The 20,891-nt window shown below is 54.9% G+C and overlaps 1 protein-coding gene across 1 annotated transcript; it reads left to right on the forward strand.

Annotated features, from left to right (window-relative positions):
* The first annotated feature begins 8,213 nt into the window (after positions 1–8,213).
* On the forward strand, positions 8,214–18,069 carry CKM (creatine kinase, M-type). Its single transcript, XM_003997644.6, has 8 exons — positions 8,214–8,362; positions 10,680–10,890; positions 11,652–11,806; positions 12,190–12,322; positions 14,673–14,844; positions 15,856–15,979; positions 16,883–17,072; positions 17,589–18,069. The coding sequence occupies exons 2-8, from the start codon at positions 10,698–10,700 to the stop codon at positions 17,765–17,767; spliced, it is 1,146 nt and encodes a 381-aa protein (XP_003997693.1). The 5' UTR covers positions 8,214–8,362; positions 10,680–10,697; the 3' UTR covers positions 17,768–18,069.
* The last annotated feature ends 2,822 nt before the right edge of the window (positions 18,070–20,891 follow it).

Raw genomic sequence — 20,891 nt, forward strand, 5'->3', positions numbered from 1 at the left:
GGGGGGAGGGAGCTGGAGCCAGGTAGATCTGAGTTCAAAACCCGGGGCAAGCGATGTTTCTAAGCGCCCATTTCCTCATCTATAAAACCTGAACGATCATGCTGTCCATAGACCATAGTGGTGAGGATTAAGTGAGATCAAGACTGAAAGACGAAATTATTAACCAAGACGCCATTTCTTTAGGCTGGCCCTGTGCCACGCACTTTTGCACAAACCCACGAGGGCTGGGGTTTCTGAGTCCTGGCCCAGGATGGGCCCTATGCCAAATCCTGTAAACGAACTGTGAATCGACACCAACCTGACAGAGGAGGTGCCACGATTAACGCATTCCGCAGGTGAAGACGGTGAAACACAGAGAGGCCAAGTGACCTGTCCAAGATCACACAGCCAAGGAGTGACAAAGCCCCTGAATCCACACGGCCGCCGTAGGCATTGTTACTAGCCTTATCTTTAAAAAAAAAAGTTTTTTTTAAAAAATATCTATTTGTTTCGAGAGAGAGAGCGAGAGAGCGGCAGAGAGAGAGAGGGAAACACAGAATCTGAAGCAGGCTTCAGGCTCTGAGTTGTCAGCATGGATCCTGACACTGGGCTTGAACTCACAAACTGCAAGATCATGACCTGAGTGGAAGCTGAACGCTTAACCAACTGAGCCACCCAGGCACCCCATTACTAGCCTTATCTAAAGATGAGGAAACTGAGGCTCAGAGAGGAGAAATCCACTGCCCAAGATCATCGCCAAGACGGCACCGAACAAAACCTCTATCCTATCACTGAAGGCCTCAGTTTGCCATGCCGGGAAAATGGGCACATGAGCTGCGGGCTTTTCTATTTTCGCCTCTTGGCTACAGTTTTTATTTTTATTATTTTTTTAAGATTTTATTTTTAAGGAATCTCTACGCCCAACATGGGGCTCGAACTTACAACCCTGAGATCAAGCGTTGCATGTTCTACCGACTGAGCCAGCCACATGCCCCTCCCTCTTAGCCATGGTTTTTTGTTTTTTTTTTTAACTCACCAGTTTCTCTTTAATTTAAAAAGTTCACCAATGTTGGGGCATTGCTGGGAGGCTCAGTCGGTTGAGCATCCAACTTCAGGTTATGATCTCATGGCTCGTGAGTTTGAGCCCCGCATTGGGCTGGCTGCTGTCAGGGCAAAGCCTGTTCGGATCCTCTGTCCCCCGAAAGGTCTGGGCTTAGACCTTAAGAGGCTGAGAGTGTTTCCGTTTGCAACCGACAGAGGTGTGAGAAAGGCTTCCCTCGTGTGGCTGCCCCCCCTTTGGCCCACACCCCACAATGCTAAAATGTAACCTGAGGCACGTTACAAAGTTTACAAGTTTTTTGGAGCAAAAATCAATTTGAACCCGTCCCAACCCAGCAGATGGAAAGGGGTTCCCAGGAGCTGTTCAAAATCAAAGACCTTTAAGGCGAAGGGAGCAGGAACAAGGAATTTAAAGGATGCAAAAAAGTGGGTTGATTACTGCGAGGTTACTTTTTCCTTTACGGGATGGCAGAGATCTATCAGGAGAATGACCTTCCTAGTGTTGATCAGGTGACTCCTGACTGACCGGGTTAACATTCCATTTCCAGGAGAGCTGAAACCGTCTTAAGTCCCAGTTTGGTGACATGGGGCTTAGCATAAATGGCTCTATTTGGGGCCTGCCTCTTGCTTTTAACAGTATTGGGCAGACCTTCCCAGCTGAGCCCAGCCCAGATCAGCCACCTCTCAGCCAAACGCACATCTGTTTTAAAGTGACTGCATTTAGGGAGGCACCTGGGAGGCTCAGTGAGTTAAGCATCTGACTTCGGCTCGAGTCATGATCTCGCAGTTTGTGGGTTCGAGCCCCGCGCCGGGCTCTGTGCTGACAGCTCGGAGCCTGGAGCCTGCTTCGGATTCTGGGTCTCCCTCTCTCTCTGCCCTTCGCCGCTTGTTCTCTCTCTCTCTCTCTCTCTCCCTCTCTCTCTCTCCCAAAAATAAATAAACATTAAAAAATTAAAAAAAAAAATAAAGTGACTGCATTTTGGGGCACCTGGGTGGCTCAGTCGGTTGAGCGTCCGACTTTGGCTCAGGTCATGATCTCACGGTTCATGAGTTCGAGCCCCGCATCGGGCTCTCTGTTGTCACCACTGAGTTCGCCTGGGATGCTCTGTCCCGGGCTCTCTCTGTCGCTCCCCCACTCGTGCCCTTTGTCTCTCAAAAATAGACATTAAAAAAAAATAAAGTGACTGCGTTTTGGTGTGGTGTGTTTCATGGCATTTTTGGGGCAATAGATACATATTCCATCCCCCCCCAACCGATATATCTTGGTGCTATGGTCTGAATGTCTGTATTCCCTCCAGATGCACATGTTGAAGTCCTAACCCTCAAAGGTGATGATATTAGGATTCATCCTTCCTCCCACGAGAGGATACAACCAGTCTGTGTTCTAGAAGAGGACCTTCACCTGACCAGCTGGCACCCTGATCTCAGACTTCCAGCTTCCAGGACCATGAGCAATAAATTTCTGTGGTTTAGTAGCCATCCAGTCTGTAATACAGCATCCTGAATGGATTAAGACATTTGGCAATTGTTCCAAAGCGGTACCTATAGATCAGCTTTATTATTATTTTTTTAATGTTTATTTTTGAGAGAGAGAGAGACAGAACACAAGCAGGGGAGGGGCAGAGAGAGAGGGAGACACAGAATCGGAAGCAGGCTCCAGGCTCTGAGCTGTCAGCACAGAGCCCGACGCGGGGCTCGAATTCACAGACCGCGAGATCACGACCTGAGCTGAAGTTGGATGCTCAACCGACGGAGCCACCCAGCTGCCCCTGGATTACCTTTATTCTTTTTAACAGCTGCTAAGTTTTTCTTTCTTTTAACTTAAAAAAATGTTTAGTTTTGAGAGAGAGAGAGAGAGAGAGAGAGAGAGTGTGTGTGAACGAGTGGGGCAGAGAGAGAGGGGGGACAGAGGACCCAAAGCGGGCTCTGCACCGACAGCAAAGAGCCCGATGTGGGGCTCGAACTCGCGAATGACGAGATCATGACCTGAACTGAAGTCCGATGCTTAACTGACTGAGCCACCCAGGCCCCATCAGCTGCATATTAGCATATTATTTCATTAAGTGATGTCTCATCTTTTATCCATTTATATATATATATATATATATATATATATATATATGATATATTATATATATAAGATATATAAGATATATAAGATATATATATGATTTTTTTAAAAAGCCATTCACAAGACAAAGAAGAAATCATAACAAATGAGGAAATATTTACAAATGACCAATAATCAAACGACTCTATAACAAAACTTGCTAAAGGACAATCTATTGCCGAGGGCACCCGGGTGGCTCAGCCGGTTAAGCTTTGACTTTGGCTCGGGTCATGATCTCACTGGTCTTGACTTCAAGCCCCTCATCGGGCTCTCTGCTGTCATCACAGAGCCCACTTTGGATCCTCCGTCCCCCTCTCTCTCTGCCTCTCCTCTGCTTGGGCTCTCTCTCTCTCTGTTTGTCTCAACATACATTTAAAAAAGGACAATCTATTGCTGCATGTGACAATACGAGTGAATCTCAACAGACAGAACGTTGAGCAAAAGAAACTCAATAAAAGAATATATGTTTATATTACATGAAGTTCAATTAACAGGCAAAGCTAAACTAGGGTTTTAAAAGCCAGGGTAGTGGTTCCGCTGGAGAAAAGAGGGGACTCTGATGGGGAGGGGGAATGGGAGAGCTTTTTGGAGGACTTTATCTTGGTGCTGGTGACTCAGATATACATATACATAAAAGGTCATCAATCTTAAGATTAGGGCGCTTTGTGGTATACAAGTTATACCTTAACACAGAGGTAAATTTAAGAGACTAAAATATTAATAAATGTGACCGTCCATACACTCCACATATAACATTTTCAAAGTAAAGAACACATTCGAAATAGTAGAATGTAAAAACAACCAAAAAACAACAGCAAAAAACTAAGATGCAGCTAAAGCAACCCCTAGAGGAAAATGTATAGCCTTGTTGATAAAGATGGGTTTGGAGGGACTGGAGTAGGGCTGGTGGGGAGTCATGAAAGACTATCTTGTTTGCCTGTCTTTCTGCCACCACCTCCACCACCGGGGGGTCTGACATCCAGTGGATCGCAGGGATTCTTGGGGAGCAAGGAGCGGACACGTCCTTAACTCTCTGGTTCTTCAGTTCTGGGACCGGCTTGGATTTATGTCTTGTCTTCCCTGAACCGTTGGGTTCATGGACTGCCAGGATTGGGAGAGGCATTTTGGAGTTGGGTGAGGAGAGCATTCTGGGGTGATGGCTCATGGGGGTGAAGTGCTGCTTCTTGGAGCCTCTCCTGGAGGTGGCAGCCTCATCCCTAGGGGAGGGGTGGGGACAGAGGAGGTGGTAGATAAAAGGGAGGGTTTGGGAGCAGGGATGTTCTGTAATGCCAGGGCTTAGGGGTGAAAGGAAAATTCTAAAATTTTAGAATCCTGAAATTCTAGTATGCTGGCTGTTGCCTTGGGCAAATCCATCCCCCCCCCTTTAAAATTATTTTAGAGACAGAGGGAACGAGTTGGGGAGAGGGACAGAGGGAAAAGAGAGAGGATCTCAAGCAAGCCCCACACTCAGCATGGAGCCCAATGTGGGACTCGATCCCACGACCCTGGAATCATGACCTGAGCTGAAATCAAGAGTCAGAGGCTCAATGGACGAGCCACCCAGGCACCCCCTCCTGGCCCTCTTTGCAGCCTCAGTGTCCGTCTTCTGTAAAACGGAGCCTCGGCATGAAGAGGTGGGATTAGGGAGGGATAAGAAATACAAACTCAGGGACTAACTACCTGGGCCAGTTTGGTTCTGTTATTTCCCAGCTGTGTTACTTTGGGCAAGTAACCCGACCTCTCTGGGCTTCACTTTTCTGATTTGTAAAATCTGCAATACACACCTCTTAGGATGGTCAGGGAATTAAATTGGTTAAAACACATACAATGCTTGGGCCCTGAAGCCAGACGGCCGGGGTGATGAAGGGGGCATGGGAAGGAGGTCCAAATTACCAGGGCCCGAAGGTCCCCCAGGAAAGGGACTCTGGGATGACAATGTGACTTTGCTGAGAGGCCTGTACATTGTCTTCATCAAAGCCTGAACCTACTCTCGGCAGCTTTGTGCCTGTTTGATTCCCAGCCCCGCCCCTTCTCAGGCTGCGCGACCCTGGGCAAGTCATTTCACCTTTCTGAGCTTTACTGTTGGGAGTGTTAAGTGAGTTAATATATATAATGCACTTAGCGTTACACTTGACATACAGGAGTGCTCCCTAAGACTTAACGGTTAGGGTGGGGACGGTGGAGTGGCCACTCAACATCCATGCTAACCTCTTTCTAGCGTGTCCGGCGTTCTGAAGGGAGCGTGGTTCTGGGGGGGGGGGGCGGCGAGAGATGTTCCTTCAATCCTTTCAATGACTTTTGTAAGCACCTAATATTTGGTAGTCAGGCCCTTTTCTGCATAAGCTGGGTAGAGTGGTTTCCAATGGACCGATAAGGCTACTGTTATTTCCAGAGTCAACATACTCATGTAGGCTGAGGGTACTGGGGAGCCATGGCAAGTTCTATGCAGAAGCAAGCTGCAGGTAGAGAGTAGGTGGGAGGGGGCAGCTTGGGGCAGGAGATCAGGGAAGAGGTGAGGGCAGAAAGGAAGAACATGAAGGAGGTCTTGAGCTAGGGTAGGAGGAGGCCTGGGAGACTGACGGGCTTTGGGAGGTTGGAGCCTGGGATGAATATACCGGGGGGGGGGGGTCTTGGTTCCCCAGGGCCGACTGTTTCTATGAGACTCAAAGAAAGTAAAGGAATAGAGCTCATGACCCAAGTCCCTGTGTTTGAGCCACCCAGCCCAGGTCACACGACTGGAATAGTGCTGCAAAGGATTCTGGGAAACCGAGTTTCTGCCAGTTTTGGCTTCTCTAAAGGAGGCTGTCATAGGGCGGCAACCTCCCCAAACACAGAAAGTGCTTCTTATGCTGTATGGCCAAAAGGAATGTCAAATGTCCCCATAAGTGGTTATTAGGGCTCCAGGGGGCTGGGCTGGGCTGGGCTGAATCCTGTGTGTGTGTGTGTGTGTGTGTGTGCGTGCACGTGTGTGTGATGTGTCCGGATCCTGTCTCTCCCTTGTTCACAGCCCTCAGGGGCTCCCATCCACTCACAGCGTGCTGGAAACTCCTCCATGGTCCCTAGGGTCCCATGGGTCTGCTCCTATCCCCTCATCTTCTTCCTCCCACTCTCCCCTCTGCTCCAGCCCTCCAGCCTCTTCCTTGTCTCTCAGATACTCCAAGCCACTCCCACCTCAGGGCCTTTGCACCTGCTGTTCCGCTTCCAGATCCTCACATGGCTGGCTCCCTTCTCCCCCTCAGGTCGCTGCTCAGATGTCACTTCCCCTGACATGCCTGACCTGACCTCCTCTGCTGTGCCATCGCTCTCACCTCTTACCCTCTTTGATTTTCTGTCAGAGCCCTGTGGCCCCTGACATTACAGCATATGTTTACTTTTCACGCTCACTAAAATGTCACCTCCATGAGGGCAGTGGTTTTGGTCGTTTTCTGCTGTCTCCCCAGTAAGTGCTTAATAAAGAATTGTTGAGGGGCGCCTGCGTGGCTCAGTGGATTAAGCGTCCGACTCTTGGTTTCGGCTCAGGTCATGTTCTCACGGTTTGTGGGTTCGAGCCCCAGGGCCCGGCTCTGTGCTGCCGGGGCAGAGCCTGCTTCGGATTCTCTCTCTTCCTCTCTCTGCCTCCCCTGCTCTTGCGTGCTCTCTCTCTCTCTCCCGCCCTCTCTCAAAATAAATAGACTTAAAAAATATTGTTGACATGATAAATGCCTCACTATTGCAGTGTAGTTCCTTTTGGTTCTCTGGGCCTCAGTTTCCCTAGCCATGCAGGAGAGCTTTGCCACTCTGACCTTGGTGGGAAGGGACAGTGGGTGGAGAGACCAGGGGCTGGGCCCCAAGGAAAAGTTTTCTAAGCACCCCCTCCCCACCAGGAATCTGGGGAAAGGCAGAGAGGCCCCCCTTTCCCTAGGTCAGTCCCCACCTGCCTGGGAAGAAATGGGGGACACCTGGGAGGAGGGAGGAACCCCAGAGGGAAAAAGGACGGTCTCTTCTTGGTTGTAATCCTGGGTGATCCCTGGACTCCTCCTGGCCCCTGGACTCGCCTCGCCTGCCCAGCAATCTTGGCGCCCTCTAGGCAGAGGAAGCAGCTTCCTCCAGCCACCCCTGCGTCCACAGAATGTGCTCCTCAGCCCTTCAGGTCCCTGTCACGGTGGAGTGTCCCTGCTCCGCCCAGATCTGGCGGGAAGGAGCAGGCGGGTGCTCTGCTCTGACCCAAGTGGCTGCCCAGCCCCCTTCGCCTGCGGCGGGGGCGGCCTCCCGGGTCAGCGGCTGCCCTTGTAAGGAGGTGACACCCCGGACACCCGACACGCCGGGTTATAATTAACTCAGACACGTGGCGACCCCACCCCCCCCAACACCTGTCCCTGTGTCCCCCCAGCCCCAGCGCCTGGGGTCTAGGTCTTTGCAGAGGCGACAGCGAAGCGCCCTCTAAAAATAAGCTCCCTTCCAGGATGAGTCCCTCCCTGTCCCCTCCCCACCAGCCCAGCGGAAATCTCCCAGTGTCAGCCCGGCGGCTGGGGTGGGGGGGGCAACCCCTTCCCCCAACTAGCCTCGAGTTCCAATCCTCTCGACTCAGGAGAGCCTCAGTTTCCCTCCTGCTCACTGTGCACCCAAGCACAGGCTTCTGGGCTTACACTGCCCTGCGTTCAGGCCTGGGCTTTGGCCAAGTGCTCCCCATAGCTGGGTGACAACGGGCAAGTCTCCACAAAACCAGAAACCGGGCCTCCCGGGGAGCTATTGCAAGGCTTCCCCAGGTGCAGGGCTCAGGACCCGCTGTTTACCCAGGTCAAGGCCACTGGGGGCTGGAGGAGAGGTCTGGGCATAGGAGGGGCTGGCGGCCCAGTGCAGGGCCAGGGGAGGGTGGCTTCTACGTGCCTGGGACGTCCCCTGCCACGGTCCCGTGTCCTGGGCGGGGGGCCAGCTGTCCCTGCCAGCCCGACTCAGCACTTGGTCAGGGAATCAGCTTGATGTGACGCTCAGCCCCTGGGGCAGCCCATACAAGGCCATGGGGCTGGGCACAAGGCATGCCTGGGTTCAGGGTGGGCACGGTGCCCGGGCAGCGAGGTGAGAGGCTCGGCCGCCCTCCAGCTCCCTTCCCCGGGGGGCAGCCCCTCCCAGCTGCACAGCCCGGCCCCCCTATATAAGGCCAGGGCTACAGGCCCTTCCTTTGGGTCAGTGTCGCCTCCAGGATACAGACAGCCCCTTTCAGCACAGCCCAGCCAGGTACCGCTGGGGGTGGGAATCAGGGTGGGGTCCAGAATGGGGACCCCCCCCCGGTGCCAGCAGCCGATCTGGTCCTACACACAGGAGGGTTGGTGTGTGGGGAGACTGGCCCTGCGTCTGGAAGTCACCTCCACCTGTGACACCCCCCCCCCGCCACCGCCCGCAGGGTCCGTGTCGCAGGGCCACGGGGAGGGATCTTGGAGACAAAGGGAGTCCTGCCAGCTGCCAGCTGTCACCCCTGCAAGGGGCTGAGGGGCTGCAGGGCCTGTGATTGTGATGGTTTGTCACCAGAACGGCGGGGGGGGGGGGTGATGGCACGAGCCGCGGGGAGTGTCCGTGTGTCCACCGACAGGGTCTGCAAGAGCAGGCTCCACGGGGTCTTGGCATTTGTGATTCTGTGGGTCCCCGTGGTGTCCCACAACAGTGTGACCTTGTGTTCTGGACTTTCTGTGGCTCCCACACGGATGCCTGCACCCCGGGTGTGTCCCTGAGCTTGGAGGGGTGTGTGTGTGTGTGTGTGTGTGTGTGTGTGTGTGTGTGTGTGTGTGATTCTGTTCCCGGTGTGTGTGGTGCTGGGGCTATTTCTGTCTGTGTCTCTGGGCCTCCCCCGCCTTGCCTCCGTGCCCTCTGCTGACATGTCTCTTGCAGGGTGGGGGTGGGAGAGCATGAAGGGGGGTTTCTGGGCTGGAAGCCCTTGAGGCCCGAGGCCTGGACGCGTGTCCTCCCGGCCTCCTTGGCCCACCTGTCTCCGGCCTGCTGACTTGGCGCAAGCCGAGCCCCTGGAATGTGTGGGGTGGGGGTGAGGGGACAGCAGCTGGGGGGGGGGGGGAGGAGGAGGAGGAGTCTGCCAGAGTCTATAAATAATCCCCAACCCTGGACGGCAGCTCCGTGGTGAATTCCACCCGCCCCTGGCCTGATGCCGCAGCCTTCGGCTCCCCCCTGGTCCTGATTCCCTTCCCACGTCCTACCTGCCTCCCACTCCTGGAGCCGGGAGCGAGCTCCCAGTCCCGCCACGGCCACTGAAGAGTCCCTCCTCCTTCCTGGCTCTTACGGATAAACGCTAAACGCGACAGTAACCACAGCAGCCCGCCCTCCAGGTAGCAGGCCCCAGCTCCACGGGAGGGCATGTGATCAGCTGGCCTCATGATGGAGTCTGAAGAGTCCTCTTGGCCACCCCCTGGGCAAGGCGCAGCCCACAGGAGACAGAGGCTCAGAGAGGCTGAGCAACCGGCTTGGGGGTCACACAGCAGGGAAGTGGCACAGGTGGCATTTGAACCCAGCTCTGACGACTCCCGCAGCTGAGCTCTTCTCAACTGAGCCCTGAGGGAGGGTTGCCAGCAGACAGGGGTGGGGACGGCCACCCAGCCTTCCCTTCCACCCTGCCCCTCATCCCTTGAACCCAGGAACCTCCGTAGGCAGGATGTCCCTTCTCTGCTCACACGCTCATTCTCCGCAACACCCTCCACCTTCCCTGAGACTCCTCACGCAGACCTTTAAAATAATAACAACAGGGGCACCCGGGGGGCTCAGTCGGTTAAGCGGCCGACTTCGGCTCAGGTCATGATCTCGCGGTCTGTGAGTTCGAGCCCCGCGTCGGGCTCTGGGCTGACAGCTCAGAGCCTGGAGCCTGCTTCGGATTCTGTATCTCTCTCTCTCTCTCTCTCTCTCTCTCTCTCTCTCTCTGCCCCTCCCCCGCTTGTGCTCTGTCTCTCCCTCTCAAAAATAAACATTAAAAAAATTTTTTAAAAAATGACAGCAATAATTATAATAATGGCCAAGCAAAATAATGCTTATTGTGAGCCAGGACTATTCCAGGTGCTTTACATAGTTTGGCTCCTTTCGTGCTCCCAATAGCCCCATGGGATGAGTGCTATTATGACCCCCCCATTCTACACACGAGTAATCTGGAAGCACAGAGAAGTTAAGCAAGGTGCCCAAGGTCACACAGCGTCTTGTACGTGGCAGACCTGGAATTTAAACCCGGGCTGTCTGATTCTGGAAACTACGCTCTTATCCATGCCAGCATTGCTGTTCCATCCCAAAGGCCCCCCCCCCCGCTTCATTTCCCAGCTGGAGAAACTGTCTCTAGCAAGATTATTAGTCTGGGGTCACCTGTCAGGGTGTGACCGAGCTGGGATCTTAGCCGTAGAGTTCGGATGCATCCTGTGAAGGCGCAGGGGCTCAGAGAGGGCGCCCTTCTTGTCCCCAGTCACACAGCCGTCGGGCCCGTTCGGCCCCCAGACCTTGCTCTGGCCCCTTGCTGGGGCCGGTCTCTGCTGGACGCGAGCTAACCTCCTCCACCTTCCCTGCCCACCAGGCCCCCCACGCCGCCACCATGCCGTTCGGTAACACCCACAACAAGTTCAAGCTGAACTACAAGCCTGAGGAGGAGTACCCTGACCTCAGCAAGCACAACAACCACATGGCCAAGGCGCTGACCCTTGAGATTTACAAGAAGCTGCGGGACAAGGAGACTCCCTCCGGGTTCACTCTGGACGACGTCATCCAGACAGGTGTGGACAACCCAGGTAAGCCTCCTTGGCGGAGCGGGGACAGGGATCAGAATGGCGGGGGGGGGGGCGGGGGGAGGGGGGCTCTGGAGCTGCCTGCCAGGCCTCGATCCCACCTCCCCGGGCCTCAGTGTCCCCATCCGAAAAATGGGCACCCATGTTGCGAAACCATCGGAGTCGGCGCACACAAGGGCTTAGAGCAGCCCCTGGTACGGGGCCAGCACTCGGGATCTGAGGGGAGATGTCGTTGGTGCTGTGGTCCTTTCTCCCCTTGGAGAAAGGGGACCCTGCGAGGGTCAGCAAAAAAGCACGTCCTAGCCTCCAACTCACTGTGCCATTGAGGAGGGAGGGCCCCTCCTTCCAGACCCCTGTTTTCCCCTCTGGGAACACGAGGGCTGTTCAGGTCTCTTATCATCTGTGGGAGCCGATCGTCTAATAAGCTTTTGAAAATGTTTAGGTAAAGGAAGAGTATGTGATTTGGGGACTCTGAAGTGGTCATATTTTTAGTACCTTGTAACTGGCCCCCCAAGACTCTCCTCTCTCCGTTGCCCTGCCCCCAGCACCTTGCCCTCACCCCAGATGCTGCCTAGACCTCTCCTAACCTTCCCTCCCCATCCACATACCCTCAGCCTCTGCAGTTCTGAAACACACACACTCACAGGCACACACACACACACACACACACACACACACACACACACACAGTCTACGCTGGACCCAGGAGCCCGGGCCTTCCTTGCTAGGGGACAGGCAGCTCTGACCTCACCCTGAACCCCCAGGTCACCCCTTCATCATGACCGTGGGCTGTGTGGCTGGCGACGAGGAGTCCTACCAGGTTTTCAAGGATCTCTTCGACCCCATCATCCAGGACCGGCACGGGGGCTACAAACCCACCGACAAGCACAAGACCGATCTCAACCATGAGAACCTCAAGGTCAGCCACCCCCTCCCACCCGCCACCAGAGGGGAGGGATGGGGGAGGGAGGGAGGCAGACAGAGGGACAGAGGGGCAGAGAGGCACAGAAGACAGACCAGGAGGCTGGGGTCAGATGGGAGGCGAGCCAGGGAGGGAGATGAAGAGACACAGGAAGTGGGGAAAGAGATGCTTGGAGAGAAAAACGGGGACGCATGAGGGGCGGGGAGAGAGACAGATGGAGGGACGGACAGAGAAGGGAGAACCCAGCGAGCGGGGCAAGCAGGAGCTGAAAAAAGTAGCAGAGAGTAAGAACTGGGAGCATCTGGGGGGTCACAGGCTTGCTGGGGAAGGGGCAGCCTGGGCGGCATGCCCAGCCCTGACCCCCCACTCCTGCCCTCCAGGGCGGAGACGATCTGGATCCCAACTACGTGCTCAGCAGCCGCGTCCGCACGGGCCGCAGCATCAAGGGCTACACGCTGCCCCCCCACTGCTCCCGGGGCGAGCGCCGGGCGGTGGAGAAGCTCTCCGTGGAAGGTGAGAACCCCCACCCTGCCCACCATTGGGGCCACCCAGCTCTGGCCCTGCTTCTCCATGGAAAGAGCTTGGTAAATCATAGCTGCTTGGTGAGTGATGGCTGGCAGCACTACCCCTGGTGGAAGTCTGGGGGCGCTGTCAGGGCACCCTGAGCAGATCTCTGCCTGTAGACACCAGGGACCTGACTTCCATCCATCCATCCATCCATCCATCCATCCATCCATCCATCCATCCATCTATCCAACCAGCAAACATTTACAGCTGTTATGGTCCTGAGTAGGGAGCTGGGGGGTTTCATGATGGATAGGTCGGATGAGGTCGCTGCTCCCACAGATCTGTCAGCCTGGTGAGGAGATAAGAGGGAACACAGAAACCAACAAAAGAATAATTCCCAAATGCCACGTAGCCAAGAAACGAGGGTGGGTCACAGAATGACTCGGGGGAGCTCCCTTAGAAAGGAGGAGACCTGACTGACAAGGAAGGAGCCTGAAGAATTCCAGGCCAGCAGAGCAGCAGGTGCAAAGGCCCTGAGGTGGGCAAGTGTGTGGGAGGAACAGCCAGGAGACCAGTGTGGCTAGAGCTGAGTGGAGGGGGGGAGGAGATGGGGTCCGAGGAGTACAAGTGGCCAGGTTGCACAGAGCCTTGTGTGCCCTCGGGAGGGCTTTGGCTTTGACTCTGAGGGAGATGGAAGCCATGGAGTCCTCTGGCTGTTGGGTGGGGAACAGACTGGGGGCAAAGGTAGGAGCAGAGAGACCGTGAGGGGAAGGCACAGTCGTTCAGGTGAGGGTAGGAGATAGGCAACGGGATGGGGAGAGACAGCAGAGATGTTTGGGAGGGAGAATCATCAAGGTCGGCAGGCATATTGTTCTGGTAAGTGTTAAACAACTAGCTCTCAAAAAAGAAAGAAAAAAGAAAAAGCCCCAATCTATAGCGACTGCCAATTTCTATGGTATAAATTCTCCTACCACGGCCCATTTTGAGCTATGAACGTGGTGTCCTAGAAAGACGGGAAAAGATGGGCGGTAACATATCCTTACATAGCATCCCCACCTTACAGATACAGATGAAAATAACTTCAAGGATGTAGATAATAAAAATGAAAATAACTTCCAGAATGTAGGCGGCGCCTGAGTGGCTCAGTCGGTTGAGCGCCAGACTCTTGGTTTCAGCTCAGGTCATGGTCCCCAGGTCGTGGGATCGAGCCCCGTGTCAGGCTCCACACTGAGCATGGAGTCTGCTTGAGATTTTCTCTCCCTCTCTCTCTCTCTCTCTCTCTCAAAAGTAAACAAACATTAAAAAAATTAAATATAATATATTTAATTGTAAGTTTATATAAATGATTATTATTTTTTAAAGCTTATTTATTTATTTTGAGAGAGAGAGAGAGAGAGAGAGAGAGAGAGAGCGTGAGCGGCGGAGGGGCAGAGAGAGAGGGAGAGAGAGAATCCCAATCAGGCCCTTCAGAGCAAAGCCTGATGCAGGGCTCAAACCCATGATCCCTGAGGTCATGACCTGGGCTGAAACTGAGAATTGGCCACTTAACTGACTGAGCCACCCAGGTGCCCCTATATAAGTTATTTAAAAAATTTTTTTTTCAACGTTTATTTATTTTTGGGACAGAGAGAGACAGAGCATGAACGGGGGAGGGGCAGAGAGAGAGGGAGACACAGAATCGGAAATAGGCTCCAGGCTCCGAGCCATCAGCCCAGAGCCTGACGCGGGGCTCGAACTCACGGACCGCGAGATCGTGACCTGGCTGAAGTCGGACGCTTAACCGACTGTGCCACCCAGGCGCCCCTATAAGTTATTTTTAACAATATAATATAGTAAGTATATAGTATGTGATATAGAACATTACATAGAAATGTATAGAATGTATATACATATATACATATTATAGAAATATATATTATGCATATGTGCATAATATACATTCATTCTACATATGAATGTACACAAATATTATGTATGGTATATTTTAATAATTTTTACTGATGGTTCCCCACATTCCTAAGATTTTGATCATCTGTCTGGCTGGCCGGTTGAAGGGGCCCCAGCACACCGTTGCTCCCAGGCGGATGGGATGCGAGGGTCAAGGAAAGGGAGATTCCCTGTTTCTGGGCGGAGCACATGGCATGGCTGTTCCCGGAGCCTGGGCAGGCAGGGGGGGGGAGCATGCTTCGGGGACAGGTTGCGAATTTGGGTTTCGTCCTAGTGTTCAGGCGCCGTTAGGACATCCACGGGCCCCACCCCAGGCTCGTTGGGGGCAGCAGTGTGGGGACTCCAGGGGCCTCCCCGTCCAGGTTGTGGGGGCGCAGGCTGCTGACCATTCCCTCGTGTGGCCCCTCAGCCCTCAACAGCCTGACAGGCGAGTTCAAGGGGAAGTACTACCCTCTGAAGAGCATGACCGAGCAGGAACAGCAGCAGCTTATTGACGATCACTTCCTGTTCGACAAGCCCGTGTCCCCACTGCTGCTGGCCTCAGGCATGGCCCGAGACTGGCCCGACGCCCGTGGCATCTGGTGAGGTCCCCTCCCCCCAGCCTCCTCCAGTCCCCCCACTCCCCTCCCCATTCCTCCACCAAAGCCAACACCATAAAAACAATTATGTTTCCAGGCGCCCCAGACAATGACCTCGCCTTCCCACCCCTGCCTACTTTGTGGTCTGTGAGTCACATTTTAGGAAACTTGGACCAGGGAAGTGGCAATTAGGGACTTAGACTTGAACCAGACTCCCTGGGTTCCAATCCCAGCACTGTCATTTACTAGATGTGACCTCAGGCACATTATTTAACATTTCTGTGCCGACCGAGCCCCACATTGGGCTCCACACTGAGCGTGGAGCCTGCTTAAGATTCTCTCTCTCCCACTGCTCCTCTCCCCTGCTCTTTCTCTCTCTATACACCAGTGTCTGGTATATAGTAAGTGGCCAACATCTTGGCTATTAGTTTTATCTTCGACTGTTGCTAGTTAGGTTTGTATGAATCCTTGAATCCCTGATTCTGATTAGGCAAAGATTTTCAAAGGTTTCAAAAGCCTAGGTTTCAGATGATCAGGAGAATGTGTGCGTTCTAACACACACACATTTTAAATATTTTTAGGTTCTAAGATTCCACTAATTTCAGATTCTGTGATTCCACGGTTGCAGACATTTCCAGATCTTAATGTTTTATCTGAGATGTCACAGGGTGATGGGAAGATTGGTCCTGGGACCAAAAGTAGGGTTTCCAAGATTTATCAATTCTGATTCCCAGCTTTTGTTTTTCAAAGATTCTGAAATTCTAAGAGTCTGTAATTTAACGCTGTTCAAAGACTTAAGACCCTCAAAGTCTTTGATCCTAGGACTGGCGATTTCTCAGATTCTAGGACGTTAGGGTCTACAGGTGTAAGCTTCCGCGATTTTCAGGAGCCGGTGCCACCACCTCAAACTCCTCAGGCCCGCTGCCCCCTTGCGGTGGGTACTTTTGCCAGGGGGCGGGAGTGGGGTGGCCACGCGGGACTGATCCCTTGGCCTCCTCCTGCGCCCCACCCTAGGCACAATGACAACAAGAGCTTCCTGGTGTGGGTGAACGAGGAAGACCACCTCCGAGTCATCTCCATGGAGAAGGGGGGCAACATGAAGGAGGTTTTCCGCCGCTTCTGCGTGGGGCTGCAGAAGGTGGGTAGCCTGCCTCTCACGGCCGACTTCTGACCCCCGCTGAACGCCCCACCCGCTTTCCAAGGCCCCGCCCCCCCGGGGAACCCGGCTCCACCCAGCGCCCGAGCCCCGCCCCTAATAACCCGACCCCACCCAGCGCCCTAGCCGCCCCTCAACAGACCGGGTCCAACCGATGCTTAACCCCCGCCCATAAGAGACCGGCTCCACCCAGTGCCCAAGCCCCGCCCCTAAGAGACCGACTCCACCCTATGCCTAAGCCCTGCCCCTAGGAGACGGCTCCGCCCTCGCCCAAGCCCCGCCCCTAAGAGACCGACTCCACCCTATGCCTAAGCCCTGCCCCTAGGAGACGGCTCCGCCCTCGCCCAAGCCCCGCCCCTAAGAGACCGACTCCACCCTATGCCTAAGCCCTGCCCCTAGGAGACGGCTCCGCCAGCGCCCAAGCCCCGCCCCTAAGAGACCGGGTCCACCCTATGCCTAAGCCCCGCCCCAAAGAGACGGCTCCACCAGCGCCCAAGCCCCGCCCCTAATAACCCGACTCCACCCAGCGCCCAAGCCGCCCCCAAGAGCCCAGGTCCGGCGTATGCTTAAGCCCCGCCCCTAAGAGGCCGGCTCCACCCTATGCCTAAGCCCCGCCCACAAGCACCTGGCTCCACCCACCCCTATCCTGCCCAAGCCCCGCCCCTAAGAACTCGGCTCTAAAGCGTTCTCAAGCCCTGGCTCCACCAGGGTCGTCGGGCCCCTCCCTTCAGAAGCTCACCCCTCACGGTTTTCCGGTCCCACCCTCTCGGAATCCCACCCCCTACCCACGTGCTCACGCTGTGTCCCTCCCAGCCCCGTTCGAGTTGCGGGTGTACTTGGGGGCGCCCCCTGGCGCTGACCCCAGATCCTCTCCCCTTACCTCAGATTGAGGAGATCTTCAAGAAGGCGGGCCACCCCTTCATGTGGAACGAGCACTTGGGCTACGTGCTCACCTGCCCATCCAACCTGGGCACCGGGCTGCGTGGAGGCGTGCATGTCAAGCTGGCGCACCTGAGCAAGCACCCCAAGTTCGAGGAGATCCTCACCCGTCTGCGCCTGCAGAAGCGGGGCACAGGTGCGGCTCTGCTTCCATCCCGCGCGCCGCGGCGTCGGGGGCGGACCCTTTGTGGAGGCGGAGCACCCACGCGAGTTGTGGGGTGGACGAGGGCTGCCCCTCTGTGAGCCTCAGTTTCCTCCTCTTGTAAATGGGCATCCGCACGCCTTATCCCGTAGGAATCGATATGATATCATGGGTATATAATACGCATGTGTATACCCCGTGCCCCCTAGGAACCTCGGTTTACCATCTATAAAGGAGAGGATGGCCAGGACTCAACCCCGGGGCATTCTCGCTCCAGAGCTCACGTTTGGCCATCGTGCTCTATTTTCATGTTGGAGGGTTGAGGCACGAGGTACCTAAATTAGCCGGAGGCGTGAGCCCATGAATAGACATTTAGGAGGCTCTGCATGCACGTGACCTGTTACACAGTAGGCCCTCAGTACGTGCGGCCAGCTCAGTTGGCACAGGGGCAGCAGGCCCCGCTCCTGCATCTCCGCTCGCTCCTTATGCCCCTGCCTCCTGCTCCTGCAGGTGGTGTGGACACAGCTGCTGTGGGCTCAGTATTCGACGTGTCCAACGCCGATCGGCTGGGCTCGTCCGAAGTGGAACAGGTGCAGCTGGTGGTGGATGGTGTGAAGCTCATGGTGGAGATGGAGAAGAAACTGGAAAAGGGCCAGTCCATCGACGACATGATCCCCGCCCAGAAATAGGCGTCCAGCCCACCCGCCGCCGACTGCTGGAGCCCCAGCCAAAGGGAGGACTCGGCCCATCGGAGCCCCGCCCCTCCCCCGCCCCCCCCCCCAAAGGGTTCGGTCAACCGGGGGCTCTTTCCACCATTTTCGGAATTCCATTTCCAGCCAGAGTTCCAACCAACGGGCTTCATCCTCTGAGTTGTGGCCAGTGGAAAACCTCCCCCACAGTCTCCTTTTCCCAGAGCTCCGCCCACCACCAGGAACTCTGGCTAATGGAGAGCTGTCAGGCAAAGCAACAAATAAAAGCAATGGTGGCCTTAGCTCTCGTGCGATGGCGATTGAGCAAGAGGACGAGGGACTTTTGCCATTGGCCGCTGTGCGGCTTGCCCTCCCTAGTCATGTCTTACCCCACCCCTAAAATGAGGCAAGTGCACAGTCCAATCCAAAACTATGAGGAATCTGAGACCCAGAGAGGCGTGACCCCTTCCCAGCCTCCGCTCCCAATCAGTCACTCGTGCTCGGATCTCAGAGCACCAGGGAGAGCACCAGGCTCACCAGGGAGAAACGTTAGCCAAACAAAATGTCTGAGACTCGAACTTGGCCCACGGGCCTCCGGTTTGAGACCTAACATGCATCTCTTCACATATACCCCGTTATACTTTTCACCGGCCTCTTTCTGTGTGACCTCCCTTCATCCATCCATAGCTGCTGCCAGTCCTTTACACTTCCCTTTCTTTGCTCAAGAACCTGCCATAGCTCCCCACATCTCCTAGAATGCAGTCCTATTATTTCCGATTCTTCAAACTGACGTGCGCACCTTTCCCTGAAGGCTCATCACTCCCGTTTCTCGCCCATGATTCGTCTGTACACTTTCGCTCTTGACACCCTGCAATTCCCACCTTAATGCATTTGCCCACGCGCCTTCCTCCTCCAGACTGGGGCTTGGCTCATAGCATCCCCGCGAAGCCTTCAGGGACCCACCTTTTGGAGAGCTTGGTCCCAGGAAGGAGGGTCGGGCACAGGGGGAGGGGCGGGGAAGAGAAGGCAAGAAGCAGGTCAACGTGTATTGGGTGTTGACCACGTCAATCACCTCTGCTCGACCCAATAGGCCGAGGTCTCCACTAGCAAAGGCAGAGCGGCGGCCTCAAAAAAGAGGCAAAGCTTTCAGAAGGAAACGTGAGGCAGAGTAAGGGTAGACGGAGTCCTCAGGGACCTGGAGGAGGGAATTTTTCGAACCTGAAGTCACACAGGTAAAGGGCCTTTAGAGATCAAGAAATGTACTCTGTTTTCCAGGGGAAAACTGAGGCCAGAGGAGGTCTCCAAGAATTCCCAGGGAAATTGCTGAAACAGGAAGGTTAGAAGAGAAAGGCAGGATCTGTCAGATGTCAGGGTGTCCTTTGCAACACTGTCCCCAAATGAAGATCCCATCACTAACCCCAGCTCCGTCCTCTAACCTCCCCCCCCCCGCCGCCGGGGAGCCACACAGACCACAAACATTCCAGCGGCCCGGTCTGAGCCAAATCTGCGGTCCAGGCGCCCGTTCTGCCCAGCTTGCCTCATAAGCCTCAAATCTGGCCCTTGTCTCCCCACCTTCGGTCCCACTTCGACCTCCTCCCTAATCTCCCGACCTGTCTTCTTCGCTCCCTTCACAGCATAAACCTGCCCCTGCCTCTCCCTTGCTCACAACCTTGCCGTGGCTCCCCAGTGCCCTTGGAAGAAAGCCCAAGCCCCTCTCCACGGCCTGCAGGGCCCTGCCAACATCTCCAGCCTCGTGTCTCCCGGTGACTCTGCTCACTGCCAGCCATAGGCCAGTCTAGCTAGCTGCTCATCATGCTCCCAGTTGCTGCTGGGCTGCTCCTCCTCCAGGAAGCCCTCCCTGGCTACGACAGGCACCCCCTTGGCCCTCCCCAGCCTCTGCCCACCCCCCCCCCACCCCGACCCAGGATCATCACTGAGGATGCAGCTGCCGTCTCCACTGGACTGAGCCTGATGACGGCAGGGCTGGGCATACGGGAAGCCCTCAGGGATTGAGATTTCCAGACGGGGTTGGTGGGGTCCCCACCCTACCCACTCCCACGACTCAATATATACACTTTGCAGCAGACCCCTATTCTGGCCTCGCTCTGAAGGCAGGAATGCGGTTCTGCCCCAGACCCTGAATTTTTCCACACTGACCACTCAGTCTCTACCAACCCCCCGTTTTCATTTTAGTTTCCTATCAGCCCCATGAAGAACACGAGGGCAGAATCTACCACGCCCCAAGTGGGCAATTGAGGCACAGTCAACTAAGCCTCTTCCCTACATACAATCCTCCAATGGCTCTCCAGTGCCCTTGGATGATAGCCCACCCCTCGCTCACTTTGGCCTTTTGTGAACAAGGTCCTCTGCGCCCCCCCCCCCCCCAACCTACTGCTTAACTCTACTCAGTTTCCATTTCCTTCCTCTGGCTAAGGTCACCTGGACTTTCCTCTGGGGAACCCCTCTAAGTCCAGCTCTAGGTAGGGGCCTGGCCACTCCAGAGCAACAGTGACTGGTTCAGGGATGGTCACATGACTTCTCCGGGCCAATAAGAGCCTGTCTTGGGATTTTCGACAAAAGTAGGCAATGAGCAACTTTCTGCTGCAGAAACTAGACAAAGGGATGAGAGGCTGGAACTGCTGGGTGAAACCACTAACCTCACGGTAAAATAAAACCAGAGGTGAGGTGGCCTGCTGCCTGGATCCAGCCGTACCTGAAGTCAGGCACCCCCAGACTATTAAGGAACATAAGCAAACAAATAACTTTTGCTTATGTGTAGACGGATTATTAGCCCTAACACGATATTTCTCTTGCTAATTCTCCACCAGCCCCAACATAGCAGCCACACCGAAATTACCCGCAGTTCTCTGAAGGCTTATCGCGCACTCCTACAAACCGGCTTTTGCCCAGCGCATACCCAATACGCCGTCAACGCCTACTCGTCCTTCAAAGTCCAACTCCGGTATCCTCTCCTCTCTGGAGTGGCTTCCCCGACTCCCCTCACGTTCTCTTCTGGCCTCCCCAAAGCAATGGTTTCTCTAGTGTTTGTGTCAGGACCCCCGTCCCCCACAGACAGGGGCTCCTTGTGTCTCCGTGTCCAGCACCGGGCCTGGCACGGAGTAGG

The sequence above is a fragment of the Felis catus genome, chromosome E2, assembly GCF_018350175.1.
Source record: "Felis catus isolate Fca126 chromosome E2, F.catus_Fca126_mat1.0, whole genome shotgun sequence".
NCBI classification, from domain to species: Eukaryota; Metazoa; Chordata; class Mammalia; order Carnivora; family Felidae; genus Felis; species Felis catus.

Coding starts and splice junctions, on each gene's coding strand:
- CKM (XM_003997644.6), top strand. CDS start 10,698: ATGCCGTTCGGTAACACCCACAACAAGTTCAAGCTGAACTACAAGCCT. Junction 11,807..12,189: donor TCAACCATGAGAACCTCAAG/GTCAGCCACCCC, acceptor CCTGCCCTCCAG/GGCGGAGACGATCTGGATCC. Junction 17,073..17,588: donor CCTGCAGAAGCGGGGCACAG/GTGCGGCTCTGC, acceptor CTGCTCCTGCAG/GTGGTGTGGACACAGCTGCT.